The 23,377-nt window shown below is 36.2% G+C and overlaps 1 protein-coding gene across 4 annotated transcripts in view; it reads left to right on the top strand.

Annotated features, from left to right (window-relative positions):
• SEPSECS (Sep (O-phosphoserine) tRNA:Sec (selenocysteine) tRNA synthase) overlaps positions 1-22,938 on the top strand; it is a 40,506-nt gene extending 17,568 nt beyond the window's left edge. For all 4 annotated transcript variants that reach the window (XM_054485012.2, XM_054485011.2, XM_054485016.2 and 1 more), the window contains 3 exons: positions 15,562-15,655; positions 17,140-17,230; positions 18,715-22,938. In XM_054485012.2, the coding sequence (XP_054340987.2) occupies positions 15,562-15,655; positions 17,140-17,230; positions 18,715-19,009 (480 nt within the window). In that variant the 3' untranslated portion in view covers positions 19,010-22,938. The remainder of the gene's footprint in view (positions 1-15,561; positions 15,656-17,139; positions 17,231-18,714) is intronic.
• The last annotated feature ends 439 nt before the right edge of the window (positions 22,939-23,377 follow it).

Genomic DNA, 23,377 nt, shown 5'->3' with positions numbered 1-23,377 from the left:
TAGCTCTCCTATAACTAGTCGTTTTGTCCTGGAAAAGTTTTAAAGATTTTATTTCCCCATTTGTGAAAGACACAATTGATATCTCAGGCCACTTTTAGTTTTAAAAGACTCTAGAGTATTTCTTAAAAGAGTTACTTCCTGGACTTTGGACATAATAATCATGGGAACTGGCCTGTAATTTAGTAATCCAGTGTAAGGCATACTGGCAATATAAATTAGACATTTTGTAAATTTGAATTTTTCTTTTTAACACAATGGTCTCTTCAGTTTCATGTTACCTCATACCCATTTTTACCCTTATCAAGCTGTCCGGGCTTCCCTCCCTGCATCTGAATAAGCCCACTTAAAATAGCGTAGTCTAAAGTATGGAAATGCAAAGGTAAAGTTGAATGTGGGATAAGATTCATTGAGTAAATATTTAACTTACTGTGTATTTATTGACCACATGTCATGTGTCAGGCATGTAGATATATATAGATATAGCAGTCAATGCAGTAGATAAAGATACTTGCTCTTGGGGAGCACACATTGCCTATGGGGGAAACCAGCAATAAACAGGCAACATAATATAGAAATTACAAAGTTTGCTTGAAGGTGAAAAGTGCTATGGACAAAAGCAAGAATAAGGAGAATTTGGGATGATGAGGTGGTGGGAACTGATTTTTAAATATAGTGATTAGGGCAGGCCTCGTTGAGAAGGTGACTTTTTTTTTTTTTTTTTTTTTTTAAGACAGAGTCTCATTCTGTCACCCAGGCTGGAGTGCAGTGGCATGATCTTGCCTCACTGCAACCTCTGCCTCCCGGGCTCAAGCTATTCTCCTGCCTCAGCCTCCTGAGTAGCTGGGATTACAGGCACACGTCACCATGCCTGGCTAATTTTTGTATTTTTAGTAGAGACGGGGTTTTGCCATGTTGGCCAGGCTGGTCTTGAACTCCTGACCTCACGTGATCCGCCCGCCTTGGCCTCCCAGAGTGTTGGGATTACATGCGTGAGCCTCCGCGCCCAGCCCAATACCGTGACATTTGAGTGAACTTGAAGTTTGAGGGAATATACACATATGATGGTGAAGTGCGTTTCAGGCAGAAAGCCAGTATCAGGACTCTAGGCCAGATGTGGACCTTGTGTATTTGAAAAGCAGCAAGGAGGCCAGTGTGGCTGGAGCAAAAAGAGCAAGGAGGAGAACTGTGGGAGTTGAGGACAGGGTGGTAATGAGGATGGGGCTGATCATGTGGGGCCTTCTGGGCCACAGTAAGGTCCGTGCCTCATACTCTGAGTGAAATAGGGAGCCATTGGAGGTTTGAATTGAGTAGAATGATCTGACATGCTTTGAATGCTCACGTTGATTGCTGTTTTGATAATAGATTGGGGGGGCAAGGGCAGAAGCTGGATGGATACCTGTTAGGAGCCTTTTATAGTGGTTAAGAAGTGATATTGGCTGGGAGCTAGATGGTGGCAGTGGAGGTAGTAAGAAGCGGTTAGAGTCTAGGTTTGTGTTGAAGATTGAGCGGGTAGGAGTTCTTGATGGATGGTAGAGAAAAGTAAATAATAACTCTGAGATTTTTGACCTGAGCAATTGGAAGGATGGAACAGCCATTAGCTATGATGGGGAAGCTGTAGGTTTTGGGGGAAGACTAGGAGTTCAGTTTTGGACAAAATTGAATTTGAATTGACCTTAAGATAGAGTTGCAAAGTAGAGAGTAGGATATACAAGTTTAGGATTAAGAGAGAACTGGACTGGAAATAAAAATCTGGGAGTTAATTGGCCAAGAGACTAGATGAGATTGCAAGAGAGCAAGTCTAAACAGAAAAGAGGTATAAGGACTGAGCTCTGGGCACTACAACATTAAGAGGTCTGAGAAAAGCAACCAGCAAAGGAGACTTAGAAGGAACATTCAGTGAGGAGGAAGACCAAGAATGGTGTCCTAAGTCATCCCTTGGTATCACTCAGATACCAAAATCTTTAGATGCTCAAGTCCCATATATTAACTGACATAGTATTTTCATATAAATTATGCACATCCTCCTGTATTCCTTAAATCAACTCTAGATTACTTATAATACTGAATACAATGTAAATGTTACATAAGTAGTTGTTATACTGTATTGTTTAGGAAGTAATGTCAAGAGAAGAACTTTGTGCATATTCAGCACAGATGCAATTTTTTTTTTTTTCAAATATTTTCAATCCACACTTGGTTGAAGCTGTGGAGGCAGAACTCATGGATACGGAAGACCAACTGTGTGTTAAGGAGGAGGGAGTGATTAGCATAGCTGATGGCACTGATAGGTCGAGTAGGGTGAGCATTAAGATTTGACCATTGGTTAGAAAGGTTTCACGTAAAAATCATTCTTAACATAGTCTTTCCATGCAAAGTTTGTGTTTATACAAATACCATATACATCCTTATACATTTATATACATATGAAATAATTACATGTAATACTGAGCACTTACTATGTGGAAGGCACTCTTCTAAGTACATTTTTATGTATACATTTAATCCTTAAAATATTCTTATGAGGTATTGTTATCATTTTCATAGGAAATCGAGAAGTAACATGTATGAGGTGAATTGTGGAATATGGACTGAAATCTAGGCAATTGGGTCTCCTATTCTCTGTCTTAACTTCTAAATTCTACTTGCCTTTTTAAATATAGATGATAATCTAGCCTGGTGGATTTATATAGCTGTAAATCTCAAGATATGGGTCTACTGATAACTAAAGGAGACAAAAACAGTGAATAAATCTAGCTACTCTGGCCAAAAAAGCTCAGTTATATTTTAGAGAGGTTATATGTTGTTTGCTTGTGCAGAATCACTGTCATTGGAGAACTGCTCCTCCCTGACTCCAGGTGGTCCTGCTGAGTCTATCAATTACAGTGTCCCTCCTCTTTCATATGGTGGGCAGATGATCTGGCTAGCCTGGTTCACAGGCATGTGGAGATAGCGTCCTTCCAGCAGATTTGATTGATCCTTTAGAGACAGGACCTCTTGCTTTGCAGATAGTAAGCTATAAGGATATAATCTTAAAACTGTCAGCTGCCGTATTTCTAGCCATGCCAAGAGAGACTTCTCAACACTAGGGACTATAAGAAGAAACACAGAATTGAGTCATTTGAGACTCTATCTAGCCATGCCTGCTTGTGGACTGGGCTGTGAGATGAAGCAGTAAATTCCCTTCTCTGTTTTAAACTTTCTAATGCTGATACTTTTGATTCCTTTTATACCCTTAAGCCCTTATATCATTAAGTCCTTCACAATGTTTCCAACATTCATTTCTTTCCATTTCCACTGCTATCACTCCCTAATTTAAGTCCTTACCACATCACACCTGATGGTTACACTAATTTACTCACACTTCTCCTGTTCCCCCACCTTGGTCTACTCTAATTTGTCACATTGTAGAGCAGTGCCAGGTTAATATTCTGAAGACACAACTTTCAGAGGCCAAGGCGGGCAGATCACGAGGTCAAGAGATCGAGACCATCCTGGCCAACATGGTGAAACCCCGTCTTTACTAAAAATACAAAAAGTAGCTGGGTGTGGTGGCACACACCTGTAGTCCCAGCTACTTGGGAGGCTGAGGCAGAAGAATCACTTGAACCCGGGAGGCGGAGGTTGCAGTGAGCCGAGATTGCGCCACTGCACTCCAGCCTGGCGACAGAGCGAGACTCCATCTCAAAAAAAAAAAAAAAAAAAAAAAAAGACACAACTTTCTTCAAGTTGTTTTGCTTTGGGTTCTGGTTGCCTACAAGACAAAGTTCAAACTCCTTTAAAAATAGTATTGGCCTCTGCTCATTCATTTATTCATTCAATCAAATATTTATGTGTAGGCCCTAAAGCTAAATCCACAAACAAGACTGACTTAGTCTTTACCTCCATGGAAATTATAGTTTTGGGAGGAAATCTAGATATTAAGTAGTTACAAATCTGATGAGAATTATGAAAGGAAATCAGAGTGTGTGAGAGCATCTATTACCAAACCCAGCTGGGACACCTACCCCAGATCTGGAAGGGTCAGGTAAAATCTCCCTGGAGAAAAGACAGTGCGTTTGTTCATTGACATTCGTGGTGTGATCCTAAGGTAGTACTGATGGCTAGTACAACTGTGGAACTATGAAAGGGTGTTTTAAACTGAGTCTAGAAAGCAAAGTACTGTGCAGTTATTTGAGAGTTTATGTTTTAGTCACTTTATAAAATTAGCTTTCCTTTAGGGTAGATTCAGATTCATTAGGTCAGAAGGAGGGCTTAGACAACTGCATTTTTAACAAAATTTTCCTGATGAATTTTGGTGCAGATTCATGTTTGATAGCCCTTGTTTTGGAGCACATAGGTCACTTGTATATATAACCGAAACTTGAAGAGGAAACATACGATGTCATAGCATTTTAACACTTATACATAGGTAGATAATATTTTATGGCATTTGAGATGGAATGCATAAATATCCCAAATATCAAAACTTGGAAATATAACATTAGTTATCTGTATTTATTTCTGATCTTTTGTAGTCTTTTTTCTTAGATTCTTTTTTCTTTTTTCTTAGCTGCTTTTTGTTTATATTGAGCACTCCTCAGATTTGGCTAAAATCATAAATTGATTTTATTTATTTATTTAATTTTGTTTTTAAATAGAGATAGGGTCTTGCTATGTTGCCTAGGCTGGTCTTGAACTCCTGGACTCAAGCCATTCTCCTGCCTTGCCTTCCCAAAGTGTTGGGATTACAGGCATGAGCCTAAGTTTATTTTTAAACTAAATAAATGGAATATATTATAACTCTAACAATAAGACCATTATACAATGTTATAAGTCATTTTAAAAGTATACTTTATTATATAGATAGTAACTTTTAAGACTAAAAAAATATTATTTTAGGTTCTGGGGTACATGTACAGGACGTGCAGGTTTGCTACATAGGTAAACGTGTGCCATGGTGGTTTGCTGCACCTGTCAACCCATCACCTAAGTATTAAGCCCAGCATGCTTTGCTATTTTTTCTGATGCTCTCCCTCCCCCTGCACCCCTCTGACGGGCCCCAGTGTGTGGTGTTCCCCTCCCTGTGTTTGTGTGTTCTCATTGTTCAGCTCCCACTTAGAGTGAGACCATGCAGTATTTGGTTTTCTGTTCCTGCTTTAGTTTGCTGAGGATAGTCTTTCAGCTCCATCCATGTCCATGCAAAGGACATGATGTCATTTCTTTTTAAGGCTGCATAGTATTCCATGGTGTAGATGTGCCACATTTTCTTTATCCAGTCTATCATTGATGAGCAATTGGGTTGATTCCATGTCTTTGCTATTGTGAATAGTGCTGCATTGAACATACGTGTGCATGTATCTTTATAATAGAATAATTTATATTCCTTTGGATATATATCCAGTAATGGGATTGCTGGGTCGAATGGCATTTCTGGTTCTAGATCTTTGAGGAATCCCCACACTGTTTTCCACAATGGTTGAACTAATTTACATTCCCACCAACAGTGTAAAAGTGTTCCTATTTCTCTGCAACCTTGCCAGCATCTGTTGTTTCTTGACTTTTTAATAATCACCATTCTGACTGGCATGAGATGGTATCTCATTGTGGTTTTGATTTGCATTTCTCTCATGATCAGTGATTTTGAGCTTTTATTCATATGTTTGTTGGTTGTATGGATGTCTTCTTTTGAGAAGTGTCTGTTCATGTCCTTTGCCCACTTTTTAATGGGGTTGTTTGATTTTTTTTCTTGTAAATTTGTTTAAGTTCATTGTAGACTGGATAAGTTCATTGTAGACTGGATATTAGACCTTTGTCAGAAGGGTAAGTTGCAAAATTTTTTTCCCATTCTGTAGGTTGTCAGTTCACTCTGATGATAGTTTCTTTTGCTGTGCAGGAGCTCTTTAGTTTAATTAGATCACATTTGTCAATGTTTGCTTTTGTTGCAATTGCTTTTGACATTTTCGTCATGAAATCTTTGCCTGTGCCAATGTCCTGTATGGTATTGCCTAGATTTTCTTCTAGGGTTTTTATAATTTGGGGGTTTACATTTAAGTCTTTAATCCATCTTGAGTTAATTTTTGTATAAGGTGTAAGGAAGGGGTTCAGTTTCAAGTTTCTGCATATGGCTAGCCAGTTTTCCCAGCACCATTTATTAAATAGAGAATCCTTTCCCCATTGCTTGTTTTTGTCAGGTTTGCCAAAGATCAGATGGTTGTAGATGTGTGGTCTTATTTCTGAGTTATCTATTCTGTTTCATTGGCCTATGTGTCTGTTTTTGTACCAGTACCATGCTGTTTTGGTTACTGTAGCCCTGTAGTATAGTTTGAAGTTGGGTAGCATGATGTCTCCAGCTTTGTTCTTTTTGCTTAGGATTGTCTTGGCTATGCGGACTCTGTTTTGGTTCCATGTGAATTTTTAAATAGTTTTTTTCTAATTCTATGAGGAATGTCAATGGTAGTTTGATGGAAATAACATTGACTCTATAAATTTCTTTGGGCAGTGTGGCCATTTTCATGATAGTAGTTCTTCCTATCCATAATATGGAATGTTTTTACATTTGTTTGTGTCCTCTCTAATTTCCTTGAGCAGTGGTTTGTAGTTTCCCTTGAAGAGGGCTGAGACAATGGGGTTTTCTAGATACAGTATCATGTCATCTGCAACCAGAGACAGTTTGACTTCTTCTCTTCCCATTTGAATACCCTTTATTTCTTTCTCTTGCCTGATTGGCCTGGCCAGAACTTCCAATAGTATGTTGAATAAGAGTGGTGAGGGAGGGCATCCTTGTCTTGAGCTGGTTTTCAAGGGGAATGTTTCCAGCTTTTGCCCATTCAGTATGATATTGGCTGTGGGTTTGTCATAAATGGCTATTATTATTTTGAGATATGTTCCTTCAATACTTAATTTATTGAGAGTTTTTAACATGAAGGGATGTTGAATTTTACCAAAGGTATTTTCTGCATCTATTGAGATAATCATGGTTTTTGTCTTTAGTTCTGTTTATTTGATGAATTACATTTATTGATGCGTGTGTTGAACCAGCCTTGCATCCTGGGAATGAAGCCTACTGAGTCATGGTGGATAAGCTTTTTGATGTGCTGCTGGATGTGCTCCTGGATGTTCTCGTGGTTTGCCAGGAATTTATTGAGGATTTTTGCGTCGATGTTCATCAGGGATATTGGCCTGAAGTTTTTTTTTTTTTTTAATTTCTGCCGGGTTTTGATATCAGGATGATGCTCGCCTCATAAAATGAGTTAAGGAGGAGTCCCTCCTTTTCAATTGTTTGCAATAGTTTCAGAAGAAATGGTACCAGCTTCTCTTTGTACCTCTGGTAGAATTCAGCTGTAAATCCGTCTGGTCCTGGGCTTTTTTTGGTTGGTAGGCTATTAATTACTGCCTCAATTTCAGAACTTGTTCTTGGTCTATTCAGGGACTCAACTTCTTCCTGGTTCAGTCTTGGGAGGGTGTATGTATGCAGGAATTTATCCATTTCTTCTACATTTTCTAGTTTATTTTCGTAGTGGTGTTTATAGTATTCTCTGATGGTTGTTTGTATTTCTGTGGGTCAGTGGTGATACCCCATTTATCATTTTTGTTGTGTCTATTTGATTCTTCTCTCTTTTGTTATTAATCTAGCTAACAATCTACCTATTTTTTATTAATTTTTTTAAAAAACCAGCTCCTGGATTCGTTGGCTTTTTTTTTTTTTTTTTTTTTTTTTTTTAACGGTTTTTCGTGTCTCTGTCTCCTTCAGTTCCACTGTGATCTTGGTTGTTTCTTGTCTTCTGTTAGCTTTGGGATTTGTTTGCTCTTGGTTGTCTACTTCTTTTAGTTGATGTTAGAATGTCAATTTGGGATCTTTCTGGCTTTTTGATGTGAGCATTTAGAGCTATAAATTTCCCTCTTAACATTGCTTTAGCTGTATCCCAGAGATTCCAGTATGTTATCTCTTTGTTCTCATTAGTTTCAAAGAACTTCTTTATTTCTGCCTTAATTTCGTTATTTACCCAGGAGTCATTCAGGAGCAGGTTGTTCAGTTTCAGTTGTGTGGTTTTGAGTGAGTTTCTTAACCTTGAGTTATAATTTAGTTGTGCTGTGGTCTGAGAGACTGTTATGATTTCAGTTCTCTTGCATTTGCTGAGGGGTGAAACTTTTAAGATTTCTATATGCTGCCCTTATAATGCCAAGTAAACATGTTATTTAGTATTTCTTGCTTTTGTTCTTGACTTCGAAACCATAAATAAAAATAATAATATGCAATATTTACTACAATAAACTAATGTAAATCTTGAGTAATTTTGTAGTTAAACTTATTTAATTAGCAAATTAAACTGAGGGTTTGAGTGTACTCTTCTAAAAAATTACTATTATGTGTCTGAAATGAAACTTGGTCCTTAATTATGAGTACTTTGGTAGACTAATGCCCACTTGGGATTTGCCATCCATCCCTCTATTCTTAGCATCCCTTACTTGATATATAGTAGATGCTCATCATATGTTTGTTGAATGTATGAACACAGGGTATTTAAGAACACCTGGATCAAATGTTGTATAATCATCTCATATTTTATATAGAATAAGTGTCTTTCTGGAAAATTAGTCAGAAAGCAAATTTTATACACACACACACACACACACACACACACATTTTTAAAGATATGGGGTCTTGCTATGCTGCCCAGGCTGGGCTTGAACTCCTGAGCTCAAGCAGTCCTCCCATCTTAGCCTCCCAAGTAGCTAAGACTATAGGCATGTACCTCTGTGTCCAGTTGCAAATAATATTTTGATACTGATTTCCATTGTGAATTCTATGCTCTTTTTTTTTTTTTTTTAAGATGGGGTCTCATTCTGTCACCCAGGCTGGAGTGTAGTGTCATGATCATGGCTCACTGCAGCCTTGACCTCCCTGGGTTCAGGTGATCCTCCCACCTCAGTCTCCTGTGTAACTGGTGTCCACAGGTGCACGCCACCATGCCGGTCTAAATTTTTTTTTTTTTTTTACTTTTTGTAGAGACAGGGTCTTGCCATGTTGCCCAGTTTGGTCTCGAACTCCTGAGCTCAAGCAGTCCTCTTGCCTCAGCCTCCCAGAGTGCTGGGATACAGGCATAAGCTACTGCACCCAGCCTTTTTTTTTTTTTTAAGGGAATAATCTACTGTATATTTCTATGTTCTTATAGAAACATTTCTCTAAATATTCAACTATATGGATATAGTCAAAAACTTGTGAAAAGGAATGGAGATTACCTGTTGTATATAACAGGCATTGTACTTCCTGCCTAGCAGAAGCACTTTTCTAACCTTAAGATTTTGGAATTGTTGATTTTAGGGATTTTGTCATCTTTTTGGAATTTCTGTTATGTCTTGATTGTTCTGTCTTGTGACATTTAGGTTTTTGACTTTAAGATTTTTGACTACTTGTAGATAATTGATTCCAAAGTCCCATGCATGTGTACATTTTGCTTAGCATGAGTGAAAATCCATCTCCTTTGAGAATGACCTGCAGGAATATGTAGCTCAGCTAGTGAATGAATCCAGCAGGCTGCTCAGTTTCATTGGGACTTTGTTCTTTATTATCACTGGGTAAACACTTTATGGGAGAAATTTTATGTTGGAGTAGTATTCATGAATTGGATGCCTTCATCTCAGATGTCAGGAGGTAACTCTCTTTGTAACATTCAGAACTTTGTTCTTTTCCTTTTATCTAGATATATAGACCAGAGTAGAATAAACAGGAACAGGACAAGAACAGGATTATAGCTACAGTGTATTATCATGTGTCTGTAGGAGTCCTGCTAGCTAACTTTAGTTTTTTTTAATCCTGAAAACCCTTTTAGGCTAGGGGAAAAATAGGTAGGTGGGGAGCTAACATTTTTATCAATGTCTCTGCTGTATGCCAGGAACTGTGCTAGATTCACTGTATTTATTATTTCCTGTAATACCCAGAGCAAGTGTATGAGGTAGGAATTATCCCCATTTTGCAGATAAAATTGAGGCCCAGAGGAGTTAAGTACTCGCCCAAGTACCACGTATAAGTACCAGAATTGCCATTGAAACCCAGGTCTGTGTGATGCTAAAGTCTGTGCGCTTTCCGTCTTACCACTTTCTTGTCACTGCTTCCAGTCACTCATCCATTGTTGAGGGAGTGATCACTCGCTGTGTGCTAGGCATTTGAGCCATAAAGATGATGATCTTGTGACCCTCCCACTCTATCTAGTGGAGGTATATAAAACCCCAAAGGCTCTCTAATGTACTAATTGGTTTTATTTAAAATTCTCTGTATAGAATTTATAAGAGAGAGTATCTCTAGGAGTAATTTTCAAAGTATTAAGATGCCCATTTGAGAACTCTGTCACTGTAAATTAGCTTTTTTAACAACTTCATTCAGAAGGCAGGTTTCTCTGTTGAAAAATGTGGATGTCCTCCATAAACCATAATTGCATATATGTAGCATAAATATTTTTTTTATTGGATTTGTTGCAGAAATAAGGGCCTCTTTTGTTTAAATGGACTTGCTTTTGAACTGTGAAAATTTAATCGTGATAGTTTATTGGTTCAGCTCTGGAGAAGCTGAGGCAAAGCTATTTTGCTCCAGCCGGAGCTATTTATATACCATCACTGAGAGCTCCTTTTTATATTATTGGTGTTATTGTGTACTAAAAAAAGAATGTTAAAAGAAAACTTAGAATTTTTTTCATTCTATGCCCTTATTCACCACAATGATATTTTTAGAGGTTATTTCATCTAGCTATATCTCTTCAGAAAAGGCTTTATCTTTTTCACAGTAGTGGCAGACAAGAACTCAGCTTGAAGCCATTCCTTCTTAAGCTTTCTTTTTTGAAGGGTGAAAGGATCAGAGAGAGTGGAGCTCTGTGTGTGAATTGAGCCTCTTTGCCCTTATCCCCTTCCTGATCAACACATTTGCTTCATTGAGGGGAGGAATAACCATGAATTTAACCCTTTTTAAAAAACAGGTTAAAATGTAAGACGGTATCTTTTAGTTTGTCTATGCAGAAAGAAAGTCTGTGGTCTTAGAAGTTTATCCTCACTTCTGTTTTGCTTCTGGAGAAGATCATTATTCTGTTTGGCTTTCCTTTTAGAAGAGTACTTTGCTGAACAGGGAAGGCAGGTAATCATTTATTGTTGCAAATATTTGCTGAATTGGATAAGTGGAAGAAGAATAACAGCACTATGGCTGCTCGGTGGCTGGAATTTGTGAGCTAAAAACTGGGGGACAAACTAAGTTTTAAAAGAACGTCATACACTTCAGTGTCCTTATAGCAGAGCTAAGTTTGAAAACACTGCTAGATTTGCAGCCCTGCAAGTGGATTAGTTGAATCTCTGCAGAAGCATCTGATTTCAAGCCTACATATGGGGCCTTAACAACTTGAATGCAGATGGGTGTAGCCTCTGAGGCAAGATTCGCCAAGTGCGCCTGGATCCTTTTAGCTGACCACAGTCATAGACAGCAGCATGTCATATTTAGTACTGTTTTCCTCCAATATGGACATCTGTCTGCTTCAGTATTTACCTACTGTCGGTCATCCATCCATCCATTCATGTTATCTTTGAAATAGTAGACTACTGGGTATGTTTCTTTTGGTTTATTACCTGCCTTGTGAAACGTATTGTAATAATATGTGAGGTTCCATTTTTATTTTATCCTATAACATGAAACAGTATGTTTCCAAAGGCGTGATTACATAAGACCGTTTCACTTAAAATTTAGTGAATTATGCACATCTTTGGATTCTGGGAGAGACAGGATAGATGTCGGATTTCATGACTACAAATCACTTTGCAAAAGGCCATATGAAAGATAATGCTTAACATAATTCAACTTCTCTTCCATTAACATCTTGAACTGTGGTGTAAAGTTTTGTATTTTTATTCTAGAAATGTAGCTGACATTAGCATTCAGGTATACAGTTCAGTTTATCTCTAGTGAAAAGTCTCTTAAAATTACGTTAAATACAGCACAGAGAACACGGAAAATCAATAATATTTCATTTCTTTTAAGTAAGATCTTTCTATATACATTTGCTTGGGTTGCTTATAAATTTCTTTCTTTACAGAAGTATTTTATAATAAATGTCAGTTATAGATTTAACTGTAGCAAAAAATAGTACAGGTTCTGTAGTAGCTTTAATATATCAGGTAAAAAACTGCTTAGCTAAGTATTAGTGTAGGATAGTGGTATAGTCTCCTAAACAATATTTTTAAAATGTAGTAATATTAATAGGAGAGCATTTAGGAGCTTAACATGTGGAATATTATAGAATTCAGCATATTATGCTTTAAGATATTTAAAACATATTTGCTTATTGGTTTACTTATAACCCTTTACACAGAGTAAACATATTATAAATATTTGTTGATGGATGTGAACTTGCTTCAAATTTTTTTAAATCTAATTACTCCCGTACTAGTGATACGAGATTTAATTACTTTAGTGTTATCTTCGTAGTCTAAAAATACTATCCTAATATTACCTACAGTTCAAAAGGAATTCTAGTGGCATTAGCAAGTGATTGATAGAACTGGTAAAAACTCATTTGTTAAAGTATTAGAAGTTGAACATTGGGCAAATTCACTTTTTAATAGCCATGTATGCATCAGTAAGTTTAAAAGCACCCTCTAGGGGTGTTACTTAGGAAACACTTTCTCTTTTTTCAGAAATAGCTAACCTGAGTACAAATTAAGTACTCATCAGGTTCAGCTTGTTCACAAATGTGACCACATTGGCATTTAATGTGGCTGCCAAAGTAGATAGAATAATATTTTAAATTGTCTTCACCACTGAAATATGTAAACTGGAGAAAATTTTGCTTCATGAATATATGCTTGAGGATAAATGAAGGATGGATGTGGGTTATGTTGTTGTTAGGCGGTTTGTAGGGGGTAAGTCTCTGTAAAAGGCATTTCCTGCCTATGAGATTTGTTTCTGCCTGTGGGAGGTTGATGAATTTCAGAGTAAATTGGAAAGGCAGAGGCCAGTTAAGACTTTGGTGAATAATATAAGTGAAGAAAAATCAGCATTTAATATCTAAATGAAAATATGTGACTGCTTTAAAAACAGCATTTAAATTAGTAACCTAGTTATAGGAGATGAAAATATATGGATGAAACCCAGGAATTCTCCTCTTTATTAACCCTGGTGTGTTACTAAAAAATTATGAATTGTTCTAATTGCTGGAAAAACTGTTGATTTGTTCCATTTGGTTATCTTATTGTTTCACCTTTCGTAGTATGGGAATATTGGGTTAAGAAGGAGGGACCAGGGCCAGGTGTAATCCCAGCACTTTGGGAGGCCGAGGCAGGTGGATCACTTGAGGTCAGGAGTTTGAGACCAGCCTGACTAACATAGTGAAACTGGCGCAATCTTGGCTCACTGCAACCTCCGCCTCCCGGTCTCAAGTGAATCTCATGCCTCAGCCTCCCGAGTAGCTAGGATTGCAGGCTCACGTCACCATGCCTGGCTAATTTTGTATTTTCAGTAGATAAGGGGTTTCACCATGTTGGCCAGGCTGGTCTCGAACTGCTGACCTCAGGTGATCCACCCGCCTCAGCCTCCCAAAAATGCTGGGATTACAGGCATGAGCCACCACGTTTGGCCCAGGATATTTTTATATGTCTAAGAAAAGATGTTTTTTTTGTTTGTTTCTGGAAATGATAATGACATTTGTCTCCTTAAATATTTCTCTATACTTTAAATAACAAAAGAGAAAGGCTTATCTCATGTAACAGTAACATTTATTAATAGCTTCATTAGGTATGGCCACTGTAGATGTTAACTTTTTGAATATAAAAGGAATGAATTTATTTTAGTGATCGAAGATTTTTGTAATTCCAGCATTCTGAGAATTAATTTTATAAAGTATCCTAAAATTTAAAAATGATTATTCAAAAATTTGTAGGTGAGAATATAAAACATATGTACTGGGTTGACAGAAGTGAAAATGTTTGTGGTCTGAAGTAGACTCATTAGTAATTCATAAACCTGCTAGGAATTTTCTTAAGCTTTACCTAACAAAAGATGGAGTTAGTCATCTGTGTGCTTCAGACATGGAAAAATTCCTCTGGGACTCAGTGTGGGATGAGAGTATCTTGGCCTCTGAGGTTGGAGAAGTGTCATTTCTTGCTGTCTCTGCTTGGGTACTCTGTTAGCCCCTGGCTGTTTGTTGTATCTTTAGAGTTTATATGTTTTTTCTGTGATTAGAGGAGCTCAGTGCAAATGGGTTTGTTTAGCTGCAGATGTAGTTGGACAGATACTGATTTTTCAACACTTTTAAAGGTCTTGTGAGGAGAAGAAAGTAAAATTTTAGGTCAAATAGTTGCGAACTTAATATTTACTTGTAACTGTTAAATTGCTGCTTATATACATGTGATGTTTGATACTTGTAAAATACATTTTTATTATATTTTCTACTATTGAATATATTTTATTTTTCAGTGGGACAATTTTTAGTTTTAGTTGCCTTTTTTTGTTTTTTTTTGTTTTTGTTTTTGTTTTTGTTATGTTACCCAGGCTGGTGTTGAACTCCTGGGCTCAAGCTTGGACTATAGGAGTTGCTGTATTCTTTTAATTGAAGTAAGGGAATTGTTCACTTTAATGTTGTGTGATTTAAAGGAAACACATTTATAAACTACCTTTTCCTAAATAACTTGCGTACTAAAGTCTGGCACATTTTTCTTGGTGTTAGGGCAACGGTGGTGAAGAAGACAAAGTCCTTGTGGTCAAGGAGTTTTTCCCTTGTAATGGGTAGTAATAGGCAATATCCATTTAAGCAAATACATGAGATAATTTCAGATTGTGGCAAGTATAGTGAAGGAACCAAAATAGGTAATATGTTGGAAGGAGATTGGGATTGGGAAGGAGACTGGCAGAGTTGGAAAGCTACTTTAATAGCAAAGTTAACAAAGGAAGGTGTCTTTAGCATTTGACAAGAGGGACCACTTGGGGAATGATCTAGGAAATGCAGGGAAAGCAAGCACAAAGGTTTGAACACTAGAATGATTGGAAAGGATGCTAATGTGACTGGTGTGTAGTGACTAGGGGAAATGATAGTCACTAGGTTGAGTATGTTGGCTGGGTCACATTATGTGGGGCCTTAGAGATGAAGAGTGTGGTTTTCTAATAGTTACTGGAGGAAGTCATCAGGGGAGAAGCATGAACTGGTATGCTTTTGAAAGACCTCTCTAGTCTCTGAGTGTAGAACAGATTATAGAAGGGTGGAGAACAGGCAGAAAAATCATTTAGGATCTATTGCTGTGTCCAGGGAAGAGGTTGATGGCTACGAGGACCAGACTGGTAGGTCTGGAAGTTCTGAGAAGAAGATGGATTTGTGATAGATACTTAATAGTGAAGGGAGAAAATGTGCTGGTTCTTTGCCTTTGCTGAAATCCTGTGGCTTCTGATAGTTGTGGCAGCTTTGAATTTCACTGTATTGTGGCAAAGGAGAGAATTGGTCTTAAGGCACGTGGATGAGTTAATTTAAAATGTAGACCTCATACCAATCAGATTTTTGTCTTATTAAATCTGGCAGTAGATATTTGATTTGTTTTAAATGTGACATTTTGTTGTTGCAGGAAATGTTTTCATATTTGTCCAACCAAATAAAGAAGTTGTCAGAAGCCTACAATGAAAGACTGTTGCATACACCTCACAATCCCATATCTTTAGGTAATTTCTTTTTTCCTAAAGAAAAACAAATACTTATGATCCACTCTAGGAGGAAGCTGATACTTCTAGAAGGAGAGAAAACTCTTTCTAGTTATAATGATATTTCTAAATTCATCACAGTATTTTAATTTGTAAATTGAAAAAGTTTAGTTAGGCTTTTGAAATGCTTTAATATAGTTCTAAGATAAAGCCTATACACTGAGAGAATCAGAATCAATATTAAGTATTATAACAAAAATGCAGAAAATAATACTTAAAGTCCTGTTTCTAACCATAACTCCATTTATAAATAATTAAAGCTTTCTCCAGGTCGGGTGTGGTGGCCCACGCCTGTAATCCTAGCACTTTAGGAGGCTGAAGCAGGAGATCACTTAAGCTCAGGAGCTCAAAACCAGCCTGGGCAACATAGTGAGACCTTGTCTCTATTATTTAAACTAAACAAATAAACAAAACTTTCTCCAGTTAACAAAACCCCAACATATCAGAAATTAAATCTTTTCTTATGTTGTTTTTAATGTCATTATTGCTTGCTTTCTTTAGCCTACGGATGTTAGAGAAATTTGTATTTATGATATTTTCATTTGTATATATAAGGACTATGTGTTTTTATCATGTAATGTAGGGGCTACTAAAAACAATAATGTGAATGTTGACTTTTATGAACTAAATTATCTTTTAAGCTTCATAATTACCCCCTTTTAAATTGTGAATATATGTAATATAATGTTTCATATTTCACATATATCTGAAGAAAGTAAGGAAGGTGAATCATTTGTAGCTGAAGCCTTTTTTAAGAATGGGCTTCTGTGGAATACCATTTGAACACCAATATATAATAAAAACCACCCCAATTAGTCCTTTGCTGATTTATGATCTATGTAGATGTTATAGAAGGTGATATTGTGTAGCTTGAATTCCGAATCTTCCATGTCCTAGCCTCTGACTTCCTTTACCCTCATGTGCAAAATTGTTAAATGGTTGGTTGAGATTGTTTGTGAAGCATCTAGCATGGCGAGTCCTTAGTAAATGGTAGCCACGAGTGGCGCTATGTATGCAATCCAGTTTACCCACACAGCCTCAGAATGACCATTTCCATTTCCATATGCAGAATTTGATCTTACTTAGTTTTATATATGTACTGAAATATATCCCACATCCTCACTTTACAAGTTTTTAAAACTTGGTTGAATTTGAATAAACAGCCATACTGATCATGTTATTGTTTCATCTATTTAGTTGGAAAAATTTACTCTCCTGAAGGATGATATGGAAATTCTGTTTTGTATTTGGAGATGTTAATTTACATTAAAATATTTTTGTCTGATATATAAACAAATCCCTATGATTTATTAAGTACATTAAAGTGAAATTGTGCCACTTGACATCGAATAAAAAGTAATGTCTTCATCATTATTATTGTTATTATTTGAGTGATTTTTATGCCAGTAAACCAAGGCTTATTAGGATACTTTTTTCTTTTTCAGCTATGACACTTAAAACACTAGATGAACACCATGACAAAGCTGTCACTCAGCTAGGCTCGATGCTTTTTACCAGACAGGTTTCTGGAGCCAGGTAAGTATGTTAAAGATAGATATGGGTTTATTTGTCTTTTCAAACTTAACTCCAATAAAATACCTTTTCTCAACAATAGTCCCCCAAGTATATCCTGAACTATACCTGCGAATTCATCATGGAGTAAAGAATGATGAGTTAGAGAATCTGTAAGGCTACTGAATGCCCACCTGTGGACTGCTTATGCCTGAAATAGTCACAAAAAGACATGAATCTTGTTTGTTTTCATAGATGTACAGAAACAAAGTTTTATTACCTCTCTACATAGATTTTTTGTCTTTATTTCCTTTGTTAGATGATCTTCGGCAAGTTACATTATGGTTTTAAAAATAAGCCATCTTCATCACTAAATTGAAGTAAAAGTGTTCTTAAGGAAAAGCCTTCTTCCTAAACTAAAAAAAAGAGTACGCAATCCTTGCCTATGTAACTGCCTCAGAAAATTTTACTTTTTCCTCTTCTATATACATGGCCTGAAAAATGAATCTCGTTTTTCATTTTAGATTTGATGAGGTCAGAGAAAAATGACTTGAAAAGAAATATCTTGCTGTAAATACTTCATATGCTTCTATTAAAGAATTTTTCTGTAGTTACCGGAGGATAGAGATTTTATATCACAGGACAACTTTTTAAAGTAAAATCTTTGATTAATTTACTTTTTACCTTGATGAACTCTTATCTATATACAATATAGTTTTGACACTTGTAAAATGGTTTTCTTGACATTGCTTTTAGTATTGCCACTATTTGTCTTTGTGTTTAGGTTGAGCCTAATTGACTTCTTTGGAAAAAAAAAAAAAAGCTAAGCAATTAAACTATTAGAAATCTGCTTATATCTAATATGCCAGTGAAATCAAGCTTTAAAAATGCAGGTGCCTTTGCTGAATATTACTGTTTGCTGACTACCACCCCACTATAAACAGTTACATAACTTCTTCCGTATCTGTGCTTTAAAACTATCCATTGTATAGCACTGATTTTAGTCTAACTAAAAGTTAGACTTTTAGTTTGTTGATTATTTGAGGTAACACATGACAATTACAGTGGTTTGACTTGCAAATTTCAATATTTGAGTAAAGTGTGTATATATGAAGTCATATTCCAGATTTGGTACAAAACCAAATCATTTTCTTTTTATCTCTTTAAAGAAGATGTAGAGGTGTTTAAGATTCCTAGAGCTTCAGGTAAACAGGAAAAGATACTGGCAAAAATAAAATTAAAAGAGATTCCTGGAGCTTATAGGTCTTTAATAGAAGATAAGTAAACGATAATCACGAGGCAGGACTTTTCTATGTAAAAAAGCAGTGTATTATAGAATTTCATTTTAAAGTCGATACAGTCTATTTTCGTAGGCCATGATTTATGGCTGTTTTAAACTTCGTAATAAGTGGATGTAAGGCTTTGTAATAACACACATCTTTTGTTTATGGGTGACATTGTGTTACCATTACCAGACATATTAAACTGGTAAATCTTTCTTCTTTCAGGGTTGTGCCTCTTGGGTCTGTGCAAACTGTGAGTGGCTATACTTTCAGAGGCTTTATGTCACATACAAATAATTACCCTTGTGCTTACCTCAATGCTGCATCAGCCATCGGAATGAAGATGCAGGATGTGGACCTGTTCATAAAGAGACTTGACAAGTGTTTAAAGGCAGTAAGAAAAGAACAAAGTAAAGAGAGTGATGACAATTATGACAAAACTGAAGATGTGGATATTGAAGAAATGGCTTTAAAACTAGATAATGTACTTCTTGACACATACCAGGATGCTTCTTCATGACATGCAAAGGGTTTCTTCTTGATCATTTGAAAGAAATGATAAGGCTGTAGTACAAGCAAGCAGTTTAAAGATAAGACTTGAGATTTTTGAATTGAGAATTTCATGGTAATATTCAGTCAAGGAGCAGACTGTGGTCTGAACTAGCCATTGATGATTGTTAAGTTTCCCATTTTTAGACTGCATCAATCCTTGTGATCCTTAACAGGTTATAATATACAATTAGCATTTTTCTAATTGTTAGAATATCTATCAATTAAGCATCATGACTCAGATAATTTTTACTAGTGTAATGACAGTAAAATTACCTTGAATTCTCTTTGAAATGTAGAGTGCTTCCTCCTAACCTTTCTTTACCATTTCTGATCACACAGAATTGAGAAAGATCTCTTAGGCCACTAGTTACTAGTTGTTTGTTGAGATGTGTAAGTCACAATGTGCCTGTAAAATGGACATTCCCCAAGGAAGCACAGTCAAGGTATAAACTTTGGTTTTGACTCAAAAGCAGTGGGTCTCAACTGGGGATGATTCGCTTATCTGAACAGCGTCTGCAGACATTTTTGGTTGTCACAACTGGTGGGATGCTGTTAACATCTAGAGGTTAGAGGCCAGGGTGCTGCTCAACATCCTACAATGCACGGGACAACTCCCACAACAAAGAACTATCCAGCCCAAAATGTCATTAGTGCTGAGGTTGAGAAATACTCCTCTAAAGTAGATAAACTCCTTGAGTAAAGAGAAGTTTACCATAGCAACTTTCAGTAGTACTTCAAAGAAGATAGCTTTATAAATGTCATCAAACTATACTATATAGAGAATCTTAAGTGATAACCAGGGTCACGGGTTCCAAACATGTCATTATAAATTGTTTTATATGTCACTCACTGGTGCATTTTTCCTTTTGGATAAGGGAAAACATTATTCCATTTACTGTTTTTGCTTTAAGCAGCCTGCATATATTGGTTAGTTTGTTCAGATGTTGTGCACAGACATCATCAAAATTAGCTAACGTGGGTATTTTTGCACATATTTTTGCCAGGAAGATGAAAATCACATAGTATGATAAACAGGTGTATTCCCCTCTCCTTGCCCATGTGCTCATTTTTCTGAGTCTGAAATTCCAGACTTACTGGCTTTAACAATAATTTTTGTTCTTAATTTAAGAAATAGACTTATTTAAGACTATTTTAAGAAATAGATGTCATAGCCTGAAGATTTACTGAAGCTTCTGAACATGCCACCATGCCAAAGCTATGTTTCTCAAAACCAGCTCCGTGGATCATGTTCCTAAAAGATGCTCATTGGGAGAAAATGTTTACAGACAAATAATTTTGGGAGCTGCCTTTGCAAACCTGCCTGTTGGCATATTGAAGGCTCTAAGAATTCCTTCACTAAATAACCCAGTTTTAATATATCCTTATCCAAAGAGAAACTCATTTTTTTAAAGTGAAATATTTGTTAACAGCCCATTGAACATACTTTTAAAAACACTATGGTAGAGAATGCTGTGTTGCCTTCTGGGCTGCATTTTTCGTATTGATTTGGCATTGTAACCTATGTATGAGAAAGGGATTTTCTGGTATTTTGCTGACATTGTACCTTGTCCCAGACTGTTTGTAAACATGAGCTCGGACAGATACTACTTACTTTAATGTGTAACGTAGACGCCTATGGTCACTGGCTTGACCACCTTGGAAGTCAATGACTATTTTGAGATGAAGTATTTAACTATGAATATCATGAAGGTTATTTAAAAATGTATTTATTTTATCTTTGGGGTTCAAACATTAAAAAAATTTACATAGCTCTAGTAACTCATTTCAAGGCAATTAATGCTGGATTAAAAAGTGTAAATTTTTAATGAGAATTTGGGACTAAATTGCTGAACCAATAAAACTGAAGAGTTGCAACCTCTAGAATCAAAAAAAGGGACTGAAATGTTGTTGCAAATGTAAATGCTGGCAGTGCAACTTGCTATACATGTAAGCCAAAATCGTTTTATAGAACAAGTGATCTATATTGTTGTGATCATCATTTAGCTTAAGAAAGGCCAGAGCTGGGAGAGTAGCAAATGTTTTCTCATCTGCAGTATATCAGCAGTTCTTGGGCTTCAGCTGCTGAATAGATAATAATTCTAATTGAAGATAAATTACATGAACTCACATGTGAATGATAGATATGTTACAATATTTCATTCCTGATGCAGAAAATCAGCTGTGGGTTTTATTATTAACCCTTTCTTTTTCAGTGGTTTTGGAATTCTAGCTCTATTCCTCCTGGCTTAAAATTTGAGGGCATAGAATTCATAAGAGTTTTTGAAGAGTTCTGTCTATTCAGGCTTTCCTTTGTCCCCACCCTAGTGTCATTTTCACTCACTCCCATTTCCACACATAAGTATTAAAAAGGATGTATTTATTATAATTCGCTAGTACTGATTGGTAGGCCTCATAATTGGCCTTTGTTATCTTTGTACTGTGACGAAGGCAGTGGATGATACATTACCAATCATTGCCGAAGATAACCTCTTCTATCTTTTTGACCCAACTACCCTTATTAAAACTATCAGGTAAAATATTGGAGTTAGGTTTTTAAAGTCATTGGGCTGTGGCAGTCTGCTTAGAAAAGAAAATGGTGGAACATAGAATATTCTTTTGGTCACTACACAATGTGTTACTTATACATGGCAGGGAAAGGAATTTTAAATCAAACTCGCAGTTTGGTTCTTAGGTCCTCTGCTGATGAATTCTCACTCTATCAGGGAATGATATGTGACGCCAGCCTTAGGAACCTGGTGTTCAACTGTAAATCTTTCTATTTAGCTTTTTGTATTAGTTGAATGAAGTTATACTATATGAATTATTGAATACAGTTCTGTTCAGCCAATAGGCACTTGATATTCAGAATGGTAAATTTAAATATAAATTAAATTTTTCTAATATTATGATCAGCACTTCACTGTGGTTCTGTGTCTTTAACCACCTCATAATAAGAACTGTCGTTGAGGACTGGGCTACAGAATGTGCTTGTATTTTTAGACTATGTCTGTGGCTTCCATAGATTTTAGTAAAATTTAAACAGATAATTTGTGTTTACTGCTGATGTTACTTTAATATTGAATTAGTAGTTCATCCTGAGAGTTATATTTCACAGAGGAAAATAACCAACAGCTGAAAACAACAATAATAAAACTCTGGTGAGTCTGACTCATACTCGGAGAAAGTTTTTGGAATACATACACATTTGGTGCATGTAAGAGTTGGGTTTCCTTTTCCCACTTTCTGAGATGTACTGACTTCTGCCAGACCCTTAAATGATTTTGTTATGTTTTGCATTTTTGAGGCCAACCTTATTTTGTAACTGAAAAAAGTCCAGTTTTGCATACACAGAAATTTGGTTATTTTAGAAGTCTCACAACCTGAATAATTTGATAATAATTGAATATGCTATTAACGGCTTTTTAAGAAAAGGTTCTATTAGTCAGTTTTTGCCTTGTCTGTCATATTATGTTGGTTAATGTCTCTTATGGCCAATCTTAGTAGACAGACCTAACACTCAATGCATCCTTTTGTGCCTTACTTTTTACTTTCCTTTTGCCCTTTTGGTATGTGCGCATGTAAGATGATAAGTTTAAGGCTAATGAATATATGTTTGTAATTTCCTACTCACTACTCTGCAGTTAAAGCTAAGGCTTTAGGCAAAATCTAGAAATGTTTATATTGTTTTGTTTTTTTATCAAGTGGTGTCAGCTTGAGAAATACAAAGAAAGGCTATGCTTAACTGTATAACCGTGGGGGATTTTAGCCATGAGAATATGAAGCTGATGTCAGCCTGCTAACCTGTTCTACCAAAAGGAAGAGATGTTTCCAAAAATGTTTTTGGTGTAGACTGTTTAAAGATAAAAATAAATTATATAATTTATTATGTGAAATAAATTTTTGATAAGTCACTGACAGTACATTATTTTACCTAATCATTACGACAGTTAAAATCTGAAAGTACAAATAACTGAACTAAATTACTTGCCCATTTTTGATTCAGTCATCAGTATCAGCTTGTCTAGAAATCAGCAAGAAAAGTCATACCTTAATGAGAAGCGTGAGTCATGGCTGGGGGCTAAATTAAAAAAGAAAGAGGAAAGAGGCGATATTCCAGCAATCATTTTGCAAAGGATCTATTGACTGTAGAAAGTACTTAGAAGCATTTAATCTTTTCTAAAATAAATACTATATTTTATTTGAAAATAGGTTAATATCACTTTCTCCTTTAGATTTCACATCTAAATTGTGCTATTTGAAGTTTGCAGGTAGTGGCCTTTGATTTGGAATTTGATCTCTGCACTGGTGCTTATTAACCATGTGAGGTCACATATTC

This window comes from Pongo pygmaeus, chromosome 3 (assembly GCF_028885625.2).
Source record: "Pongo pygmaeus isolate AG05252 chromosome 3, NHGRI_mPonPyg2-v2.0_pri, whole genome shotgun sequence".
NCBI classification, from domain to species: Eukaryota; Metazoa; Chordata; class Mammalia; order Primates; family Hominidae; genus Pongo; species Pongo pygmaeus.
This window is presented reverse-complemented; position numbering and strand designations above follow the sequence as displayed.